The sequence below is a fragment of the Blennius ocellaris genome (genome assembly GCF_963422515.1).
Source record: "Blennius ocellaris genome assembly, chromosome: 7".
NCBI classification, from domain to species: Eukaryota; Metazoa; Chordata; class Actinopteri; order Blenniiformes; family Blenniidae; genus Blennius; species Blennius ocellaris.
In genome coordinates this window covers 16,799,189-16,822,369 of record NC_137656.1, presented here as the reverse complement: position 1 = coordinate 16,822,369, position 23,181 = coordinate 16,799,189, and the positions used below count along the sequence as shown (strand labels likewise).

General features: G+C 43.0%; 1 protein-coding gene across 2 annotated transcripts; it reads right to left on the bottom strand.

The window, feature by feature from the left end:
* Positions 1-1,426: 1,426 nt before the first annotated feature.
* Positions 1,427-22,020, bottom strand: homer1b (homer scaffold protein 1b). Of its 2 annotated transcripts, XM_080499515.1 has the most exons (9): positions 21,791-22,020; positions 16,358-16,514; positions 13,789-13,920; positions 12,852-12,944; positions 9,688-9,836; positions 4,519-4,675; positions 4,161-4,271; positions 3,973-4,053; positions 1,427-3,882 (listed from the first exon to the last, which is right to left on the bottom strand). In XM_080499515.1, exons 1-9 carry the CDS (start codon positions 21,808-21,810, stop codon positions 3,691-3,693), a joined length of 1,092 nt encoding a protein of 363 aa, XP_080355641.1. In that variant the 5' UTR covers positions 21,811-22,020; the 3' UTR covers positions 1,427-3,690. The 2 variants fall into 2 exon arrangements, with proteins under 2 accessions (XP_080355641.1, XP_080355640.1); XM_080499514.1 differs by lacking the exon at positions 21,791-22,020 and having other exon boundaries at positions 16,358-16,856.
* Positions 22,021-23,181: the final 1,161 nt, after the last annotated feature.

Below are 23,181 nucleotides of genomic sequence, written 5' to 3'. Positions count from 1 at the left end.
TTGAGTCAACAAGCGCCTCAGCATGCAGTCAAGCTGCTTTGATGCAAAGCTCTGTGCTTTTTGTCTTCGGCTTGTTTTGATAGCCGTTTACAGATTAACGTAAGAAAGAGCAGCCGCAGAAGTTTATGTCACAGCTTGAAAATAGCCCGGCGCTGAAGAGGCTTTATTAGTTTTTTCAAGGCAGATCAAACTCTCAGACACTGGTTCATGTCTTCTGTTTACTGTCAGCACGATGTTCTTCCATGGTCCCTTCATCATGTAGCATGAGATCTAACCCTGACTTCTACATTCACTGTAGCACAGGCTTTAGCTTTACCTTTTACCGGTACTTCATGCCACTTTAACCAAACAGGACAAAGTCTCCCGATTAAAGTTGATTTTTTTTTATGTTGGTCCATGAAAAAAAAATCAACAAAACTCCACTTTTGAACCAACGCTTTCTTTCTAGAGTGAATCTCCAATTTGATCTCTTTAAAAAAAAAAGGTACCATAACTTGGTTTTCACCAAACTGTAATGTTGCGCTACTTTTCATTCGCTTTGTTCGCATCCTATTTTTTTTCCAAAGTGTTTTGAGCCAAATGTGATGCATCTGCTTTTGAGCATTTCCTGCAAGCGACTTTTGCCACACAGACTAAACTTTCTGTTCCTTTGTCTGAGTGCCACTCATTGACTTGAAAAGTGCAATATCCAAACAAAGATAGAAGAAAAAGAATGAAACAGGCTCATAAGATGCGTTTTCACTGATTCCTTAAATCTATAGACTCACTCAAGGTCACAGTTACTTTTACATGTATTGAAAACTTGTTCCAAGGATGCTTGTTTGCCTTTCAGTCCGGCCATTCTCAGTCATTCAATTGTTTTTGTTTTGGGTTTTTTCTTGGTTATATATATTTTTTTTTTCGTTTGTTTTTTTTTTTATTATTCACAACCTTGCTCTTGCATTTGAATAAAACCTTGTGAAGCAAATTCTCAGATTGTCTGCTGAGTTATTATGGTTGATTATTTGTTTTTGAACGGAAATACCAGAGCCATTCAGAATTCTGAGGTTGCTGTATATGAATATAAAACACAGCATTGCTCAATTCTCAGAGGCTTTTTGAGGACTTGTCTTTGAATTCAACAAACCATTTAATATGATTGAAGGTGTGTGTGTGTGTGTGTGTGTGTGTGTGTGTGTGTGTGTGTGTGTGTGTGTGTGTGTGTGTGTGTGTGTGTGTGTGTGTGTGTGTGTGTGTGTGTGTGTCTCAGTCTGTTGTAAGTAAATAGACCTCATGAACCCAGTAGCCCTCATATACCACAGTTTGGTTCTGACCCCTGAGATGTTAGACAAACCACAGATAAACCACATGTGCCTTATAAACCACATTTGCCTGTGTGTGTGTGTGGTTGTGTGCCCGTGTGTGTCTCACCAGTCTGCAGACATCATTCAGCCTGAGGTACCTCTTTAATATCATGAGTTCAAAATTACTTTAAATAGTCAAAAATATTGCCAGTCTTTTCATACCTCTAGATACAATAATAATACCTACATTTAAATACCATAAGTTACAAAACAGGAGAATGAAAAGCTTCTTATCCACTACTGTACAAAGGCATTCATTAACAATAGCAGTAATATTAAGGTACTCCATCTCTGTCATTCGACTGTCAAAGTTAAACCAGAAAAAAAACAAAAGCTAACTTTCCCCTTTACATGGGTCTTATTCCAGTGTATTAACCTGTTCACTTCGCTAAAGAACATAATTCAGTACATAATTACACTGTGCTAATATTAATTGCAAATCTGTTGACGTGTAATGTTATGACAGTGCAAACAGGGTGATCAATTTAAATATACAATAAGATGCACCTCGGAAAGATTTTTGTAGAAATCTGAAAATAAGAAAATTTAAGATGCAGTTTTGGATTTGTACCAGTATAAGATTGGCTTTATACAATGAAAAATATATATATATTTTTTTTTTTTTTGGTACAGATTGGGTAACAATATGTGTTTAAGCAGAGTTTTATTATTCATCTACCTACATACTATATACTCATGGGTTAATACACAACAATAAGCCAATGCAGGGTGTTAACCATTCATTCATTTACATTGCAGTCATGAGTAAAAAGTTTTCATATACATTTCTATAATTATATCATTAGTATTATATCCTGTGTAAAAAAAAAAGAAAAAAGAAAAGAAAAGAAAAAAGAATAGAAACTGAGTTCAGTTCTGGATTCACCGGTGAGGAGTGAAAATCTGTGGCCAGTTTCACTGAGGGTGGAGATTTACCGACACCAAGATGACTCTCTGTAAGCCCTTCACGATGCACTACTTTGACCACACGAGGCTGCCACACAGTTTTGCGGTCACAGTAGTACACTTTCTCTTGGATGGGGATGTGGGAGGGGATCAGCTTAGTTGCATTTGTCCTATCTGCAGAAGTCCACTGAGTAAGAGTACCTGATAGAGTTAGTAGAGGTGTCATATAGATCCTGTCTGGTATTGCTCAGTGTGTGTGTGTGTGTGTGTGTGTGTGTGTGTGTGTGTGTGTGTAGGCCTTGTTGTCCAAACCATTTTTCCCTTTCACAGCACACATGCACACATGCATGCACACACACATATACAGACACACACACGCACACCGTACATATAAACATGTGTTTCACTATTGTGCACTCTGAAGGCACACGTTACGTCGAAGGCCGGGTATCTCTCAGAAACACACACCACACTGAGTTTGGCAGGAAGACAGGTCAGTCGTCTGTGGTGATGGAAGCAGTCTGGATACAGGAATTATGTCTAATACTATGTGGGCACCTCTAAATTTTCTGTGTGGGATAAACTATGCCTCTGGAAGATTCAGTAGTCATCGCCCATATAGGATTTTCAGTGGGCTGTGGATATACAGAGGTCTTGTCGCTTTTACCTATGAAGTATACGTAACTCCATTTCCCCAGCAGCCGTGTGCATCCAGGCTGAAGGTGCATCGGTGGTGTCCAGGGCCATCCTTTCATTCTCTGCACGCAGAGACACTCCTCTGGCAGCCCGAGCTCAGATACGGGGTTCTCTGTTCAACTCTTCTCTGTAAGTCACTTTGGATCAAAGCATCTGCTAGTTAGAGGACAATATTTTCGGGGGATTTGGCAGCTTTGGCGCAGTTCTCTGAGTCTTAACAGCAATTATTTCCACATGACTTTCAACATTCCCCTTGGGGGTGGGGGGGTGGGGGGGGGGGGCAGTTTAGAGAGGAAGAAGAAGGGGCTGGGTGTGTGTGTGTGTGCATGAGACATTATGGGGCGGCAAGCTGTGCTGCAGCTCTCCCAGTCAAACAGTAGATGGCACAGAGGCACAGTTCTCAAGGTAAATTATTTGTGTGCATGTGTGTAAGAGAGGCAGTTGCAGTGTGCCATGGCAGACATCCCTACAACTGAGGTGACCTGTTCAACCGAGGTTACGGCTACGTCAGCCAATCAGAAGGCAAGCTGAGGTAGTCCCTGCATCGTACACTGGGTGGGAACTTCACTTCTGCAGGGTGAAACGTGAGAATCACCTGCCTCATATGAGCAAAACATGAATGTAGGCAGTGCAATGAGTCAGTTTTAGTTGGGAAGGTGTGTATGAGTACCGGGGGGGTAGATTTGTTGGTTGGGGGTGTAAATTATCATATGGCTCTGTCTGTGATGGTCAGACCCCTGTGTCTCTAGCTGGCCTCCTCTATGAGCCGAGCCAAGGTGTCTCTGAGCTCCGTCAGCTCGAAGATCTTGCCATCCAGCAGCTCCAGCAGTGTCCGCAGACTCTTTCTGAAATTCTCCTGCTCCTCCTGGTTCTCCTCCAGCCTCTGCTCGGCGCCCGCAAGCTGCTCTTCCAGCACCCGGCCGCGAAGCTCAGTCTCCTGCAAACAGAGGCCAACGATTCTTATTCTATGTAATATAACGAGTAAATGCTGAGGGTGGGGTTTTGGAGGAGGGCGACGCATCTTTACCTCGAGTTTCTGGGTAAGAGTGTCTTTCTGCTCCATCAGGTCATTCATAGTTTCCAGCTCCTCTTTTAACTTTTCCATTTCCTGAAGGACATACAGAGATTTAAAAAAAAAAAATCTGTGTGACACAAATGCAGGCCACTATGGCTCCATGCAATTCAAGATCACCAACTCCTGAATTTCTTACATACCTCCTCTTTATCCCTTAATGTGTTCTCTAACTCCTCGATGGTTTGGTTGAGTTCAGTCTTCTGGGATTTGATCACTGGGCTTTGGTTGCTCTGGCACTCAAGCTCTGTCACCTACAAGGACAGGATGGGCAGAATGGATTCAGATCCACGGAGAGAGAGAGTTTGGCACGGCAGAAACTCCACTTCAACTCATTCCCCGACTTCCCTCTACACTCCCTCCCGCTCACACTCGTCCCCTCTGTGTTCTCCCTCTCATCCCGACTTCACAGCACTCATTCCCGACGATCGCTGCCATTTGTTTTAAAACGATTTAATCACACATGAAAACAAACAGGCATTCCTGTGTTTCCTCCCTCACCCGCTTGTGTAGTCTCTCTGCCTCCTCCTGGTAGGCAGCCAGTTGCTGCTTCCACTGCTTAACATTGGCGGTGGACTCCAGCAGGGCTGCTGTTAGCTTGGCATTGTTCCCCTTTAGTGCCTCCAGTTCAGCCTCCCAGTGTTTTGTCATCGCCGGGCTGCGGAGCACAAGGAAAAACCTGCTGTCAGTTTTACCAGCAGAAACACAGGCTGGTCAGAAGCCAGGTCGTTATGCTATGGATGTAACATGAGCTTTCGATGAGATTATTTGCAGCGTGCATCTGCAAGTGAGTTAATTTTACCCAAATCCATCCATCCATCTATCCATCTATCCATCCATCCATCCATCCATCTATCCATCTATCCATCTATCCATCCATCTATCCATCCATCCATCCATCCATCCATCCATCCATCCATCCATCCATCCAACAACAATTAACATATAACTTTGTGAGAGTAAAAACAACAAATACCAGTGAAAATATCTTGTCTAATTTACATCAGACTTCATTAGTAAAAGTGAACATATGACACTCAGTGTTAACCTTTAGAAATAATACAATCAGTGAAATATGTTTCACATTTGATAGCAGTGTTGTATAAATAAATTTGAAAAGCTTGTACAATGTAGAAGACAAACAAATAAAATCAATTGTTCGTGTTGGGGTAAATTGGCCGAATGTGGTGAGGAAAAACACGAGGCGACCAGACGTGAGGTGAGCTGCAGTGGGCACGCGAAGAACCAAGGCTGGCACTTGTTGGCCAGTAGCTGTGAAAGCAGCTGTCTGCCACATGAGCCGTAATCTGAGATTATGTCCTCAGACTGGCTGAAGCCTAATCTGGTCCAGCTACTCGCAAGCGAGAGGAGGAAGAGGAGACGAGAGTGCAAATGATTGAAAGTGAATGCGTTTCATGGTGGGGAAACAATTGTTTCATTAAAAAAATGGAGTGAAAAACACTAAAGTTTAGCAAAATGCAACAATTGAAGTGGAATAGTTGTTTTTTTTCCAACCTTTTAAAAGCACATGCATTTATGTATGTGAAATTATGATTGAACATCACATTGTGAAGGTAATGGCTTTTCTGCCGAGTTCCTCTACTGTTGATGTAAAGCAGTGCATGCAGTGGTTTCAGGTTTACATAATGCCCGCTGCCTGTCTCTCACATAATATCAGAGTTTGGCGGGAGAATGTATGAGACCGAAACTTTGTTGAGTAGCGGTATCGAGTCAAGTATCTTTGTAGGAGAGCTCCTGTTCCCACGCACTTCACAGATATTCCTCAAACATTCAAACACAAAGGGAAGCTTAGCTCACTGAAGAGGTGGTGAGGGTTTCTATGACTTTATGTTTTCCGTTTTGTTCCACCCCCTCGCTGACAAACACACACACACAGACACACACACACACACACACTTTAGCCCACTGTATGTCCTCACATGCTGCTGCAGTACTCCACACTATGCCATAACACCCACACTGAGGAGCGTAACAAAAAAACGAAAAAAGAGAGAGAAAGCCCAGCTACAATTCACTCTGGACTCCCACAGCGCCTTCAGTTCTTACACAACAGCCTCCCCCTCTGTGAATGCAAGTGTGTCTGCATGTGTGACGCACAGGAGAGAGACGACACTTCATCCTACACACACACACACACACACACACACACACACACACACACACACACACACACACACACACACACACTCGCACATGCACACGCACACGCACACACACACACACACAGATGGAGCAGTGCTGTCACCAAGGCACACCGCCCTGCCAATGTATAAACCCCACACACCAGCCTGCAGAGCCAGAGTGCAGACGAGACGTCAAGATGCGAAGATGGAGACAGACGGAGAAATCAAGGGAAAGCGGGAGAGCAATGGAGGGACGCTCGGAGGAGAGAGAAGAGTGCAAAGATGCTTCGACACCAGCATTCATCTTCATTAAGCCATCGTGACCACAAAGTTTCAGAGGGGTGGGGGGGGGCAGCTGAGCTCAATCCTGGCAGAGGACAGCAGGGCAGGGATGAAGGTGTGAGCAACTCACGATGGGTAAGTTAACTGCCTCTGTTTCACTGAAGTAGTAAAGATAATGTGAATTTTTGTATTTTTCAAGGTTAAAGGCTATTATGAGACTTCAGTGGATAATTTTATTTTGCCGATGACGTCCATCATTTTTTTTATGTTACTCCAATTTTGTAGTGTTTAATTATTTCATGATTGCGTTAGTTTGAAATGATCCGTCTATCTTCCATTCCACTGTTTTTAAATAAAACCCACAGATTGACATAATCATAGTAGAACTGATGAACAAGTTACTATTATGACTGTTATTGTGTATTGTAAACAACAATATTTTTGTTTTAATTCAGCTGTGATTTACCTACTTTTGATGAATTTTGTTTTACAGAATTCTGAACAATTTTGCACTTTTGATAATATCTGTACACAATGCCAATACACCATGAACCTTCAAATAAAGCCTCCAAATTCTGAGTTGTGTTTTTATATTCCACAATGTCAAGTATAATTCTCTGCTCAATAAAGCCAAGAAACACAACATGCAAACTTGTGACAACACTCAGGGTTTTTCCTACCGCCCTCCTTTGTGTCCTGACCGCTGCTGGTTGTCAGGTAGGTTCATCCTCCTCACACAGCCGCTCAAGAAGCAGGGAGGCAGATCGGTTGCCATGGCAGCAACCGGAGGAACGGAGACACTGGCACAGTCTCTCCACCACAGACCCACCGACAGACGCCTACATCCTCCAGCACCACGAGACCATTCACATGCAGCCCAGGCAGTCCCAACTAAAGGTCTTACAATAATGAGATAGCCATTCAGCAGCAGTCCAGTGCAGACCTGCCAAACACGCCTACGCCCTGACATAAAAAAAATAAATAAAAAAAACCCTCTCTCACATCCATGCGTACAGCAGTCTCTTATCATCCTCTCTATTCCTCTGCCTGCTGCACCCACACATTCTTGCCTACACAGCCCCACTGAGTGGCAGCATGGTGCGTACGCAATGGAGAAAAAGCAATCTAATTCACAACCATTTCAGAGAAACACACTGAAACCGCCACCGAGGTCTGAGGAGATGTCACTCACATGCTCACACAGGTGTTTTTGCTCATCTCTTTCCACAAGTGGGCATGCATCTTCACCAAACAGTAAATCAACACACCGTTTCATTCTATTGGGGTTTTTTTGCATCGTCAAAGCAACAGTCGGAGAATACATCTGAACCGCAAACACGTGATTGTCAAGAGCAGAGTGAGCGACGCGAGATGATGCACACACTTGGCATTTAAACTGAAGAAGTATGAATCGTAAGGCGAAAGTCAGAAAAGGAGTGGATTCCGTGGTAAATGGCCGGATGCTCTTTACATCTGCGCCAGCCGCATATGCCTCGGAGAAAATGTAAGACTGAGGTTTGCTTGTTACGTTCACACTTGCCATCGTGAATGCCGAGAGTCGACCCTGTCTCCCACGCATGCAGCATTAATAGACACATCAGCAGCAAGGCTGCAGCAGGCAGTGGGTGTCCTCTCTACAGCCCGCTCCCTCTGCACAGATCTGTGTAGCCTAACAGAGCTCATCATGTAATGGTAGGCATCTCTAAGCAGATACTTTCCCTCATTAAAAGCAATTCCTCTAAGTGTCTCTAAATTGATGTTGAAATATTAGAAAGAGATTAAGCCTTTCCACTCAGACACAAGCAGTTAAACAAAAAAAAAAAAAAAGAATGATAATACATTAAGCGATTGGTAATATCTTTAATTAATGAGAATCGCAGCCAGAGAAGTAATAAAAGTTACAGAGATTTTACAAATGAAGAGACTTGTGAGTACACTCAACTACAAGGGACAGTGGGTAACATTTCCTCTCCTGAGATCAAACACGTTGCTCGCTTAAAAAGCTCAAACTGATTCCCTTCTGCTTGGTTCATCTACCGTTGTGAGTTGGACAATGTTGAAGTGTCATTGACTCATGTACAGACTTCATACAGTCGCTCTCCCTTTCTGTCTGTCGCTTGCAATCTTCCAGGTGTGTGTGTGTGTGTGTGTGTGTGTGTGTGTGTGTGTGTGTGTGTGTGTGTGTGTGTGTGTGTGTGTGTGTGTGTGTGTGTGTGTGTGTGTCTCGCTCCTTCTGTGCCTCCCACTACCCACAGTGTGTTATATAAGTCTTACATAAATGCTTCATCAACACCTTTTTGGTGATGAACCTCACCACCACACCTTTTCAGGAGGCCATTATTCACAATATTCACATGACCTCTTTATATTACACACCCCTCCACATAACCCGTATTAACATATACAAAAAAAAAACCCAAAAAACATGGATTACCTAATTCAATATATAGTCTGCTAACAAAACACACAGAGGAATGTATAGAACAGTACTGGTACATGCATAGAGGTGACACCAACACCTACTCAGTCAAGAGATTTGAATTTGCATTTAGAGGATATTATTGCATCGCAGTAGGAATACATAAAACTATAAACACGAGTGAGATTTCCTCACTGAGCATGCTCAGATTTAACAAAATGAATGACTTAAATTGCCCCTTCAGTTCTGAAAAACATTACGCGACATGATATGACGCCAACGGTTCAATTTGAGAAAAAGTCCTGTGATTTCGTCGCACCCATTTCATTGGATAGCTCCTCATTCGAGGCACCAATAAACAGACAGTCTGTAAGGTTTTCGAGAGAAAAAAAAAAGAAAAAAAAACAAACAAAAAAAAACCCCTCCCTGTTGGTGACCTGCAATCAGGTCTTTATAGTTCGGAAAACTTTCCGCCTCAACAATTAGCTTTATTTGCGTGGTTATGTTGCTGCAGAAGTCAGGACTTGTACTGACATCCCTATCAGAAAGAGCAGACCCGACATGTCTTAAACTGCCCCCTAGAGAGGAAAGAACACGAGAGAGCAGCAGTGAATAGAGGGAGTTCACTACCATGCTGACATGCAACGATTAAAGGTTCACGCAGACCTGACGAAAGACAAAGACGCAGAGACGGATGTAAGTCTGTGCCTCAGACACACAACATACAAAAATTAAAAATGTTTAAAAAAAAAAGGTCAACATACATACATGTGATTTTGAGGGCAACTGTGAAATCTGTATTGTACTGGACATGACGGGTTGTACCTGTGTGCAAAGGCCAGAGCGTTCTGCGTTGGCTCGGAACGGCTGTCTGAGTTTGGGGTCGTGTCACAGATGTCGTCTGTGCCGTTGAGGGCTTCCATAGGCGGGGTCACAGGGGTCAAAGGGGACGAGAGTTCACCTCCCGGTGACTCCTGCAGCATGAAACAAAGACATAAGTTAATAACAAAATAATCGCCACCAATGATGCTTCTTTGATCTGAAATCTCAAAACATCAGCCAAAATAGGTGATTGTCATTAAAACAAATAAAACCGTTACATTATTGGTGTTTTACAATAGCAGTGAGTAAAAACTGTAATAAAATAGATATACAAATGAACATTCACAAATATTAATGAATGTAGGTGAAACCTTTTGATTCATTTTAAAATTAGTAGAATAGAATTATTATTACTTTTTTATAAAATGTGTTTCAAGAAGAAAATTCTGTCATTAAATTCTATTCTGTTATTTTGTTTTCTCCTAAGTTAACAATATATAACCTTCAAATGTATAAAGTGTAATTAACCCGTGTGACTGCAGTGGTGTCTTATTGCAAGACAATACCAAACTCACAAGAAAAACAATTGTGCAAAAAAACCAAGAGAAATGTCATGAGTGTATATTTCTCAGTATGAAAGCTGAAACCTGCTGCCTGCAACACTGATGATGCTCTTTTTACTGTTGGGCTGAAAATCTCACCGAGCATGTCCACATTCCTGTAGGCCATTAACATTTCTTAATAAGGCAGTAAGAAATTATAGAATTACAGATTAAGTCTTATCTTTCTATCCCATAAAACCACAATATTGTACAACAGACACGTCATTTAAATTTTTTTTTTTTTTTTTACGCTGAACCGACATGAAACAAAGCTATTAAGGCTCGGGGCTCCGGCACAATACAGGAGCACAATGACACTGCCTGTGTGTCTCTAATGGACAAGGAGGAAGTGAAAGATAAGAATGAGATTACGGCTGGTTTTACATTTTGTGTTCCACGTTTATTAGTATATTATGTTCATGAAACATTTCCCCTGGGGGGCTCAGCCTACTGGGAGCACTATGTTTTAATTTGAATCTTTACTCGGAGGAGGAAAAAAACAAGAAGGTTAGAAGAAGAGCCAGCAGGCCCGTGGGTGTAGGACTGTGGTGAAACAAAGCTTCAGCAGACCACTGCAGGTTAGTACCATGAAGGCCACAGCCTGTACCCCCCCCCCCCCCCCCCCCCCCCCCCACCCCCACCCCCACTCCTTGGAGAGGGAAGCTGTCCGCTTGGCTTCATTAAAAGAATTCCTCACATGGGAAAAACAAGGTACTGTAGCGTTTTAACCAATGTGGGCTGCAGCGTTAAGAGTACAAGTTAAAAAGCGCAGTACAGCAGTGGGCTGCTGCCCGAGCCTTCGTAATGAACTGATGAAGACATGAAGCCTGCGAACAGCTCTGAGATTAAAGAAGGGATTTCTCGTGGGATTACACCCCTGAAAGAAGCTAATTTTCTCTCAGACAGTAACACATACCCTGAAAACACGTTAATATTAGATATCCCTCGCAGACATACATACATACAAGCTAATTATGCTCTCCAGTGTGTGGATGCATCCACAGCACACTCTGCCTTGGTCATTTAATGCAAAGAGTTGAAACATTCCGAGGCTGCAGGCATCTTACTGGTAAACTGTGCAAAGATTCATTATGAACCTACTGAAGGCCTTTGGGTCATGTACAATAACTGTGTTGATACAAAAGCTTTTCTTTTATGAGTGTCTCATTTGGTGGAGTTATTTCTCGAGATATACAGCACAAGATAACCATATAAATGAGATTTTCTAAATAGATCTATTTACGTACTTAGTTATAAAGTACTTGTCAAACATTCTAAACAAAGTGTTTCACACCAAAGTGAAATGAGCCTCGATAAAACACTGATGGTGTGAGAAAGATTAGCTAAACTAAATCCGAAACACTGGAAAAATAACTTTAAGAAAGCATTATAGAGTTGATTACATCAAGGTTGTGTAGATTTCTGTAGAATAAAGAATTGTAACTATATTCCAGGGTTTTGGGAGCTTTAGGGCAAATATCCTGCCACCGGTGGTTGATGTGTTATAGATCAGAGGTGGGCAACTTTAATCATTTTTTGGGAACTAATTTACAGAAAATGTTTTACTATACACTGTAATAAGAAAATGTAATGTTTTTCTATTAAGTTTAATCAATGAACAAACATGTATTGGGGATTTTTCACTGAAAGTAATACAATATTCACTGCAGCCGCGGCAGCCGGTCGGGGTTTACCGACAACGCAGTTGCATTTGTCCATAAAAAAAATAAATGCACCAGCACTGCTCATACGTACATGTTCTTTTTTAATCATCATGATTTATAATCCTGAAAATACAGTGCAGTTCAAACACGGTTAACATGGCCTTTTTTCGTTCTATCACCCGTGAAAGTAGTAGATCTAAGCTGGATCAAGTCTGATCTTGCTTGATCTTCAGCAGGAACACATTATAGGGCTTTACATGCTCATTAAGGTGAATCTGCAACTGATTACTGAAGCAGCCACTATTGTGTACAGTAGAAACCCGACTATGCTTCCGCAAGTTTTTTACTTCATTTATTTTCTCTACATTTATTTTACTTGTGAGAGTGCATGTTGTTATGAGGGAATCAAACAAAGGGTGAACACATACGTAGTTCACAGTTCATAGTCATCCTCCCTCACGTGTCCGTCTGACATTTTTGTATCATTCCTCTCATTATGTTGGGATGTGAAGTTAAGCTCCACTACATCCTGGTTTCACATTCATACACCAGCATCGGCAGAGTGATAATACAGTAATCATAATGAATGAGGAGCCGTTTTTTTTTTTTTTTTTTCTGCAGGAGTATTTGATTGATTAAAAATGTTTTATAGCAACAAGTTGTACTGCTACACTTTGACAGAGTTCTGCATTCATTTTTTTCACCACTGCCATCGACATTTGAAAATCATTTGTATCTATTTACCCTTGTTCCAATTTTCTGAATCTACTTCTCTGACCTGTTCGCCAGCTGTTCACAGCCTGCACCGCCTGTGGCAAGAGGCCATGACAAAGACCCACAGAGAGGTTATGAAAAGGTGGGAGCAAAAATGTACGGTGCGGAGAGAGTGGAGCAAACATACCTGAGAAGGAGACGTAGCCATTTCAGACTTTTCTTGACTCTTCTCCTTCGCGAGCCGCGCCGCCTCTTTATACTCGGCAAACTTCTCTGCAAACTGGATGCAGAGGACAACCGTCAGTGTGCGAATATAATTCCCACATTAGTGCAGTTTAATCTGTTCAGTAGAGCCATATGTGCAGGGATGCAGTAGAGAGGGAGATCAGTACAGGATAGGTCAACTAATAACCCCCAGCTACGAATTACCCATGATTCCTCACCGGAACATGACCTAACTCAGTTCTTGTGACAACCTTTCAATTATCAACATTCAACATATACACACCGAGCAAACAAAACTGTGCCATTGTGCTTCCCCCCGTACAGTTTTTCCTATAATCAGAAGCCATCATGGACTCAGCTTGATCTCTGAGGTTATTTTAGACGAGAGCTGAGACACGTCCAGCCAAGTGGTAAGGTGAGCTTCGTCGAGGGGCTTCAAGCAGATATAAACACTCTGGCACATCTCTGTAGGGTGTGGTTGATCACTGACAGTACCCTCTCACAGCTTTTACAGGGTAATTTACTGTATATACAGTACTGCAGAGGGCTGAGAGGTGAGGAAATCAAATTGACAGCTCTGCTGGAGCCGGTCTGGTGTCCGCCATTAAGTGCAGTTACAATAAGTAACTCAATATCGCTTCACTTCTGTGGATCATCATCGTCATCATCATCGTGGAACTGTGATCTCAACGCTGAGCATTGAGGTGGAAGTGCTTCAGGAAATGTGTGAGAAGTAAATCTGATTATTTCAACTTTAAACCAAAAACTCCTCAGACATGCCGGTAATTACTGGAACTATATGGTTACTTCTATGAATCAGTAAAGATGCAGAAGGTCCACATTTGCCACTGAAGGGTAAATATAGGTCGTGTGTGTGTGTGTGTGTTGGGGGGGGTTACCTTGGACAGATGATGCTCGGTGGAGAAGCCCAGCCCGTAGACTGTGTTCGCTCGACTGTCCGCCCACTGGCCAAACTTCTGTGAGGTCTTTGTGAATGTCATGTTGGGACTGATGGTGCTGTTGATTATTGCCTGTGAAACAGAGCCAAACCACTTAATATGAATTAAATTAACTTTATCGCTGCGGTGTGTGTAATATCTGCACGAGTGCGCATACAGAAGAGAGAGGGCGAGAGAGAGCGACCCCAGTGTTTGCTTTTTCAACCCTGGAGAGTATTCACACCACAAATCAGACTACAAATGAAGAAATCAATACAATATGACATGTGATGCACTGGCCTGCAGACTGGTGAAGTGGTCAGCACGCCCAGCAAGATTTGCATTTACTTCTGGCATTGGCTCCCTGGGTGCAGTTTGCATGTTCTCCCGGTGCCTGTTTGGGTTTTTGGTGACGGATTTAATCATGAAACCCGTCGGTCTCTCAGCGTGAACTTTTCGTGGGTGTACCAGCTCACTGCAACCGTAACTTGGATGGTATTAGTATAGAAGATTCACGGATCTGTCTTCTATATCACTTTAAAACATTCGGGGTGCCGAAGCCAATCCCAACTGGCTACACTTTAAATAGGTCTCCAATCCATCACAGGGCAAACATAGACGTGTACACGCACATGCCTACATGAAACACACAATCAGCAATTAACCTCCATCGCAAGATGTTTAAAAGGTGGGAAATATAATCCATAAAATAACAGGAACAAACAAGGGTAAATAATAGCAGAGTAAACCATAAAGAAAAACAGTAGATCAAATGAAACTGAATGAAATCAAGCGCGATTAAATAAAGTGCCATAACAATCACCAGAATGCAAATCAATAATAACAATAATAAGTAAGAAGACCAATGCCAAAGAGCCATGAAAGCATATAGATTTGGTCACTTTTAGCTCTGATAAAAGTTGCACACACACACTTCTTTACATGAGGAAAACGTTGCTATTCTAGAATATAAACGTGTATCCCAGTGTATCATCAGCAGTTTGTCCTCCATTTTTAATCATCATCATCTTACTATGTCAGGTATTATTGTGATCCCCTTCTCAAATGTCTAGTTTTACCTTTTGTAAAGTTAACTGTTTTGATTTGTTCAAATGACGTGTCACTTTTGGGAAGCCATGATTGTTTTGGACCTTAAAATTATTACAACATGATCAATTTGGCGATAAAAATAGTCGTTGCAGGAAATGAAAGGTCTTTAGATATGTGACTGAATTATGCAGACCCACTGTTGTGCGAACTCATGATCATGAACACAGGGAGGGTATTTGTTGTTACGTCCAGACAGGCTGTAGTGTAAATACAAATCAGGGCTCTCACTCTTCCAAGATAACTACACAACACAACATAACACGATATGCACATGTATGAAACAATGCATGATTCTACATGGTCAGAAATTGATTTGAACCTTTAAAAAAAAAATTCCAGTAGACAATTTATTCATGCTTTGTTTCGAAGATGTATCATCAATAGAAACATAACAGTTGATCTAAAACCACAAGAGGTGCACTGGGAAATGCGCTAAGAGGGTTAAATGATATATCTCGATGTGAACTATTAAAAGAAAATACTAAAAAGGGCATAATACAATATAACATCTTCTGCCTTTTTCTTTGGTGTAGATGACTCAGAATATAAATCTACTTTAAAATCTTATATAAGTGAGTTGCCATTGTTAAATAACACGAATGGCGTACAAATTAATGGCTGATCAATTAGCAGCGTTATGTAATGCTTGGCTTTCAGTGGGCATCAATACGTAATGATGAGTTCGAGAACGGTAGCAGTCAGTCAGCGTGTTACGTAACACTTAAATTTTGTGATTGGCTATTTATTGTGAGCTGTGTGATATAAGATGGTTTCTAAATTGATCATCAGAAACTGTCAATACGCACTGCCGGATTAAAATAATTTAACACGCTTGCTTTTCTGCAATATTCCTGATCTCGCTCACGTGACGTCACCATTCTTGTTTCTTCGCCAGCTCATTTTCTCACTTGCTCATCTGTTTTTTTTTTCTCGTTCAGCTTCCCCGACAACCTATAAACCGGCCCCCAGCGCCTGCGTGGCTCGTCGGCACCTATAAAGAACTCACGCCGTGCGGGCGGCCACCAGAAACGCCCGCCCTCTGGGCCGCTAACGAGAATATCCGAAGATATAAATGTTGACTGTGACATTCGGACAGACACGCAAATAAAGCAGTTGCATGCGGATCCACAATGAAACCTGAGATGTCAGCCGTGAGACATCCAACGACTCGGAGCCGTTTTAAGACGTGTTTGCACATTAGTTTCTCGTGTCCACATTATTAACCCCGTTAACGCTCAGGGATTTCAGTGCCACTGAAATATCCTGGATGGACGTGAGACATGTGACAAGATCATGACACCGGAACATCTGGAGCACACTATTGAATAATCGTCAGTTTGTAGGAATTAAAAATAACCAGCGGTTGGTGTGCAACAAACGGTGTGAGGTGTTTGGTGACAATTTTGGACGAGTCTCCCACCTTGGTGCCGTCCAGGCTGATGATGCGGTACACGTTGCGCGTACTGTCATAGAAGTAGGAGACTGTGACGGCGTGCTTGCTGGTGGGCAGCCAGTTCTTCTTGGTGTTGGGGTCAATCTGGAAGACGTGAGCCCGGGTGCTGTAGATGGGCTGCTCCCTGAAGGGGACAAAGAAGAAGTGGTGAACCTCTTTGTGCCGCAACACCAGCGTCTCCCCAAACCCAGCACCGGAGCTCCTGTTGCCCACGGGGGAGTCAGATCTCCCAGGCAACCGGATTACCAAGTCGCCATCCTCCATAGTTACACAACAGAAATAGAGTCTGTCAAAGAGATACAAAATTGACTCATTGTTTTGTATAAATAGGGAAGAATCTTAAATCCAGCAGTTTCTTCAAACACCTTAGTCCTCTACTCCCTGCCTATAATGTTCCTGCTGGGTAAACCAACGTGCAGCTATCGAGCAGAAACCTTCCCTGTCTGTCTCTCTGTCTGTGGCTGAAATGTCTCTCGCTCTCGCTCTCTCTCTGCTCTGATATGGGAATGCCTGCAGCACTGAGTGAGGGTCACACAGGGGAACACGGGGGGGAAAGGAGAGAGTTTCAGCCTAAATATAGACAGTGGGCCACGGTTAACTACCACAGACACACCCCACAGTGCTGCAGTTTAAACGTACACACAAACACGTCGTGCACAAACATACAACACGTTGGAATTATAAAGCTACACATGTGTGTATGATTCTATTACTCTCTATATATCTTTGTGTCGCAATAGCATAATTCCTAATTGACCTCTGCATGACGCTCAAACCAGAATTCCCCTCATTAGTGTTGGGGAATTATAAAAGGATTGTTTTGGGGCTTTTTTTTTGTTTTTTCAACCAACAATTTTTCAACCACCTTCACCCTTCATTCCATTTATCCGCCACTCCTCAGTTTTCTCACCGTGCCCTCATATATTGCAGCATTGTTGGGGCTTCTTGGGTAATATCTACAGTCAGTACACACACACACACGCACACACACACACACACACACACACACACACACACACACACACACACACACACACACACTCAAAGCGCGGGGTGCTGAGGGAGATATTCTGGGCTGGCAGTGCTGGCAGAGCACAAGATAGAGAAGTGCTTACACTGCACTGTGGGGGTGATGGGGGACATCAAAGGCTTGCTGTATAAATGAATATTAAAATTCAACAGCAGCACCCCTCCTGTGTGTGATTAGCCAAGACTGGGAAAGAAAGAAAAACACGAAGACAGGGAACAAGAGAGAAAGAGAGAGAGATGTTGGACGGAAAGAGAAAGAGAGTGATGGCGAATGTGGAGTATAGGAAGTCAGGGAGTGAATCTGGCATGATTAATGCTGCTCCACAAAGCTGCTTGTGGAGTGCTGTGCGCAAATTATCATAATCATCGACAGCAGTGTAAGTGGCGGTACTGTGAGTCATTTCGACTCACTCCCAGCACACATCACACAACCATGGCCTGTCCGTATGATCTGTGCAATAGCCGCTTGGCAACTGGCATCGTTTGTCATTGCATAATTCAATAGAGCTGTGGCAAATTATGCTCTTCTTGGTGCTTGATTGTGTGTGTACCAAACACAGTAATGTTCTTGCTTTCGTTTTTACATGAACGCCTGAGCCAAATAGTTTTGTTCCAAAACGACACCCACCAGTTGTCAAAAAAAGAAAAAAGAAAAAAAAAAGCAGTACTTACTCCTACAAGCAAACTTTTAAAAGGCAAGGAAATACACGACGAAACCTGACTTAAGTACGAACGCTGCTCTTTTACAAAACCGCTGTGAAGCGGTTGTGTATCCAAAACCTGAAAGCCCTGAGCGTCTAATTTTAGAGTCATCATTCACCTGCACCAACTCCAACATGTATTTAACGGCCATGTGCTTGTATGGAGGTCAGTTCAGGTGATTTCTTCACACTGTTGTGATGAATTCAGCTTCATCGATAGAGACTCACAGCCGCAGGAGAAAAGTGAGAAATGTTCCCTGTCTTCCAACTGAAAACAAGTAGTCATGGTCAGAAAAAAAACAACAAACAAACAAATTGATGAGGAATGAATAAAAGGTCAAGTCAGGAGGTAACATCAGTGAGAGGGGCGAGCGTGGTGGAGATAGAAAGTGTGTAGGAGGAGGAGGAGGTGCCTCGATTGCACCAAGTGGCACAAGGGCAGGTGATGGAACGTGAGTGGTAGAACAGTGAGAGACGGCCGGCAGAATGAGAGAGGGAGGAAGCGCAGCTGAGTGAGAGAAGGAGGGAGGGATGAGAACATCGTGGAGGAGGTGACGAATGTAGGAGAAGCTGGAGTGTCGATGAATCGACCCGTCCTCTGAGAGAAGGAAGATGAAAGGAGTGGGAAGCTTTAAATCTGCAACCCGACACGATAAAAAAACATGGAATTTCATTTGCTGGTCGCTTGAATGTGAAAACTCAGAAACACAAGATCGAACACAAGAGAACTTAAATGTGATAAAGTGCCAGGTGTATAAATGAGCAGGTTTTTTTTTGGTGTTTTAGATGTTTTCCAGAACTTTTATGGGAGAACGATGAGAATGATGATGACTGAACAGTGTAGGAGTGATTTGACACTTTTAGGTGTCATCACATGTTCTGAGAAAACAGTTAGGTGAGGTCTCGCTAGTGTTAAATAATGAGGGTTGTGTATTTTAATGCGTCTGTACCTTAATAAAGTGTAAAAGAGTGTCGGATTGATGTGATGATGGAGTTACTCGCTTGTGAAAATAAAGGTAATCCCTTTAACCCGGGGTTTGAATTCAGCACCAGTTGATTTGGGAAGCAGAAACTATTGACTGCCGGTCCATTGAGGACAGACTGGCTTCCCCGAGGCTGTGGTAAAGCAAATTAAAGAGTCGGCCAAATTACACATTCAAACTATGTTTAATCTTTAGCAGTTTCTAATCACTACACTTTACTTTTCATCCAGGTTTTCATTAGTCAGACTCAAGGGAAGAAGCTTGCCGAAGAAGTTAGTTCATCGTCCTGGCCACTCCTGCCAGTGCAAATGTGAACCATTTTTCTGTTGAAATGACTTCCTGGATATGTTTGAATGGAATGATTGTTGTGTTTATGACAGTTTAAACTTAATAAAGCATGTAAAACATTCAAAATAATGTTTAAGATGAACATTTTTTTCAAGGCTGTGTATGATAAGCTAAAGAAAACAGGGTATTTAAACATGAGGACTCTCACACAGACACACATCCATCTTTCCAGGTGAGAAAAACACTTCTTCCAGAGCCCAGATGTGAACACAGCTTCCCAGACACTCTGTGTCACCAATCAGCTTCCACAAATGTTCTATTTTATGCCACAAAGGGCTGTGTTTTATTTTGTACTTGATTGCGTCCCGTTTCACTCTGCAGCTGCTGCTGCTGCCTTCACAAACACTGACAGTGAGACAGAAGACAAATGAAACCATCAGTCTCAGTAGATCTCAGATCTCTTCATCAACTCAAACTCTCCTGCTTGATCCAGAAGTTGCTCTGATTTCCAGGATTTTTGTACTTTAATTAAGTCAAGAGAGTAGATCTGGGAGATTTTATTTAGGGTTATCAGTTATCACATCGGCTAGGTGTGATTGGATGATCTAAGATGTTCTCTCTTTCTCGCTCTCTCTCTCTCTCGCACACACACACACACACACACACACACACACACACACACACACACACACACACACACACACACACACACACACACACACACACACACACACACACGCACACACACACACACATACACACATACACACACACACACACGCGTGCGCGTGCACGCACACAGATTTCTCTGGCGTTCCCACTTCCCTTTGCAAATACAATCAATGCAATGGATCAGTTACTCTTACTTTATCTGTGTGTGTGCGTGTGTGTGCGTGTGTGTGTGTGTGTGTGTGTGTGTGTGTGTGTGTGTGTGTGTGTGTGTGTGTGTGTGTGTGTGTGTGTGTGTGTGTGTGTGTGTGTGTGTGTGTGTGTGTGTGTGTGTGTGTGTGTGTGTGTGTGTGTGTGTGTGTGTGTGTGCGTGCGTGTGTGTGTGTGTGCGCCATCCGAGTTGTAAGAGACTTGCTATTGAGCCACAAGGCCGGAAGTGAAATGTGACTCTATCAGTGTATCTGAGCCGTTCCCTCCAGACAGACAGCGTGACATCACGTTTACACCTGCATATTCAGACTTGAACACAAACTGCAAGCGGCCCAGCGGTTTGAAATCAGAGTTTACAATTTATTCCCGTGTGATTCTATTGAGTCATTGAGTCTGTTGCATAACAGTAACTTAGTCACCAGTACGGCAGAGCCCAGTGGAGAACTGAGGCTTGAGTGGGACACGGCTGAATGATGTGCTGCCTCCACTGTAGGAGAGCAGAGTGGGCGACCAGCAAGCCTCCAGTGTATTGTTAATTGTTAATGCAGGAGTTTTGGCTGATGCCTTGAAATCACACCATGCCTATGCCATATTGTTAACCTCCTGCTGTCCAATTAATCACAATGAACTGCGGGACACGGGCGTTAATAAATGGCAGGCTTGGTGGGGGAAATGGACCGCTGAGCTCCGGCTTAGGGGGAGAGTCAAATGAGCAGTACTGTCTGTGCACTCCAGGCTGCTATTTCACTGATGGGTGCCTGTTGTTGTGGATGTGTAAGGCAGCCGTCACTGTGCTGCCATGGAGACAAAAAGCTGCTTTCTGTCTCAGCATTGTGGCTGTTGACATTCCCCTGCTTCTCACATTGTAGCCGCTGTCCCCCAATCATTGTGTGGTGTTGGACAACATGTGCAGTTGTTTCTGGGTGATAGGATGTGACGTATAGACAGCTGTTGTTGTATTTGCCTACTTTCAGAATTACATAACTGTCTATATAATGTTGAAAAATGTATTAACTGTTGAAATAATACAAACACTGTTTTATTTTGATGGATTGATCCAAACTGCCTAAAGATACACTGGCTTAGTCCCACATTAGATAAGTCTTCTGATCCTAAAAGTTTGATGATGGAGACAAGTTCTGCATAGAAATGTACGTGCAAGCACGTTTGGCTTATTGCCATTTTTTGATCGAATACACCTAAACGTGAGTAGAAATTGAACAAAGTTGTTTTTATGGCGAGTGTACATCACACCAAGGCAGTGGAATCACCACTCAAACACACGTCAGACAGCCTACCTGGCCATACATCCATCATTACGCGTCATGTAATACAGATAGATACGTTTTTACGCAGTGTTTGGATTTTCCTTTTTTTTTTTTTTTTTTTTTTTTTAGCATCATGTCTGCTGTGGTTTCCATGACAGAGAAGTTCATACCTTGAGAGCTAGACGATGTGAATAAAGAAAGGAAAGGTAAAGCAAACTCAGTTGGCCCGGTGTGATATTTCCCCACACTTACCCCATTGTGGCGGTTGACATGAGAGCCGACACCTGACCACTGATCCTCGTCAGTGGAAAGAAGAAGGAAAAAAAAAAAGCCGAATATGTAGGCTCGTCTGCAGCGTATGAAGGTCTTCTCTTTCTCTCTTGTTCTCTCTCTCTCTCTCTCTCTCTCTCTCTCTCTCTACACGGCAGCCTTCACAGTATCACCGTCGGTGCGTCTGTAGGAATTTGATGACATCTGCTCCATTCCCCTCCGCTGCTGTCACCGCGTGAATTCACACATACATGTCGCTGTGCACATGGCAGGGTGGATGGAAACCAGGTCGGATCCCTCTTCTTTTTTTTTCTATTCTTGCGTTGATGGAGCAGCGGCGGCGGCGGCAGCAGCTCTGTGGGAGATCCAGCAGCGCAGAGTCCAATGGAGACCCGACAGGCGCCCAGCTGTTGTCGTGTAAATTACAGATCCTCACTGGATGGGTGGAGAAGCCCTGCTGCCTGAACTGGGAAAGACAACCCTCATTTAGCCAGGAGATAATGCACAGCATCACACTGTCCACCCGCGTCTCTCTCTCTCTCTCTCTCTCTCTCTCTCTCTCTCTCTCTCTCTCTCTCTCTCTCTCCCCCCCCCCCCCCACACACACACACACACATTACCATAAACTCCCCTATCCTCCGGCTCGTGTCTACAGCTATTCCACACGTTCTATATTAGCAACGCGTTTCATCTATACATCACATAATAGTGCCTCTTTATTTTTCATACGACCAAATGACAATTTCCTGCCGTTCAAAGCAGAATATTCTCATATATTTGAAGCTGTTTGCAATGATAGAAACACTCTGTAGAGGATTAATTGTGGCCATGCACCGTCTGCGCAAGTTATTGATCAGTGTGTGTGTGTGTGTGTGTGTGTGTGTGTGTGTGTGTGTGTGTGTGTGTGTGTGTGTGTGTGTGTGTGTGTGTGTGTGTGTGTGTGTGTGTCCATAGACTCCGTGCATGCAAAGCTCTACATCTGTCTGATGCAGCCGCTTCCCTCCCACTCAGTTTATGACAGTATTGAACTACCGACGTCACCGCTCTGCGTCCTCCGCAGTGACGTCACTGCGTGCCCCAGGGACCCGAGCCTTTTGATGCGTTGTTATTTTTATAAGAACCTTTTTCAGGAAGTGGCTCGCTCACTACGAAGAAAGAAAACCTTATTGTGAGGCTGCATTATGTCATTTCCGACATAGATCTGAAAAATGAAGACTACTATATGAGTTATCTGTCTTTTCATTCTTTTAAAAGAAAAAAGGAAGTTATTTTGTTAAAAAAAATTGAAACTAATTTTAAACTATTTTCAAATCTAATCAAAAAAGAAGGGAGACGTGTTACGCGTGTTGTCATGGTAACTGACAATACCTCCA

Bases quoted from the DNA above. Each gene is read 5' to 3' on its own strand.
- homer1b (XM_080499514.1), bottom strand. From the start codon at position 16,654: ATGGAGGATGGCGACTTGGTAATCCGGTTGCCTGGGAGATCTGACTCC. The intron at 13,921-16,357 runs GTGGGAGACTCG...TCTGTTTCACAG, and splicing joins TCAGCCTGGACGGCACCAAG to GCAATAATCAACAGCACCAT. The intron at 4,272-4,518 runs GTGAGGGAGGAA...CTGTCCTTGTAG, and splicing joins CAGAGAGACTACACAAGCGG to GTGACAGAGCTTGAGTGCCA.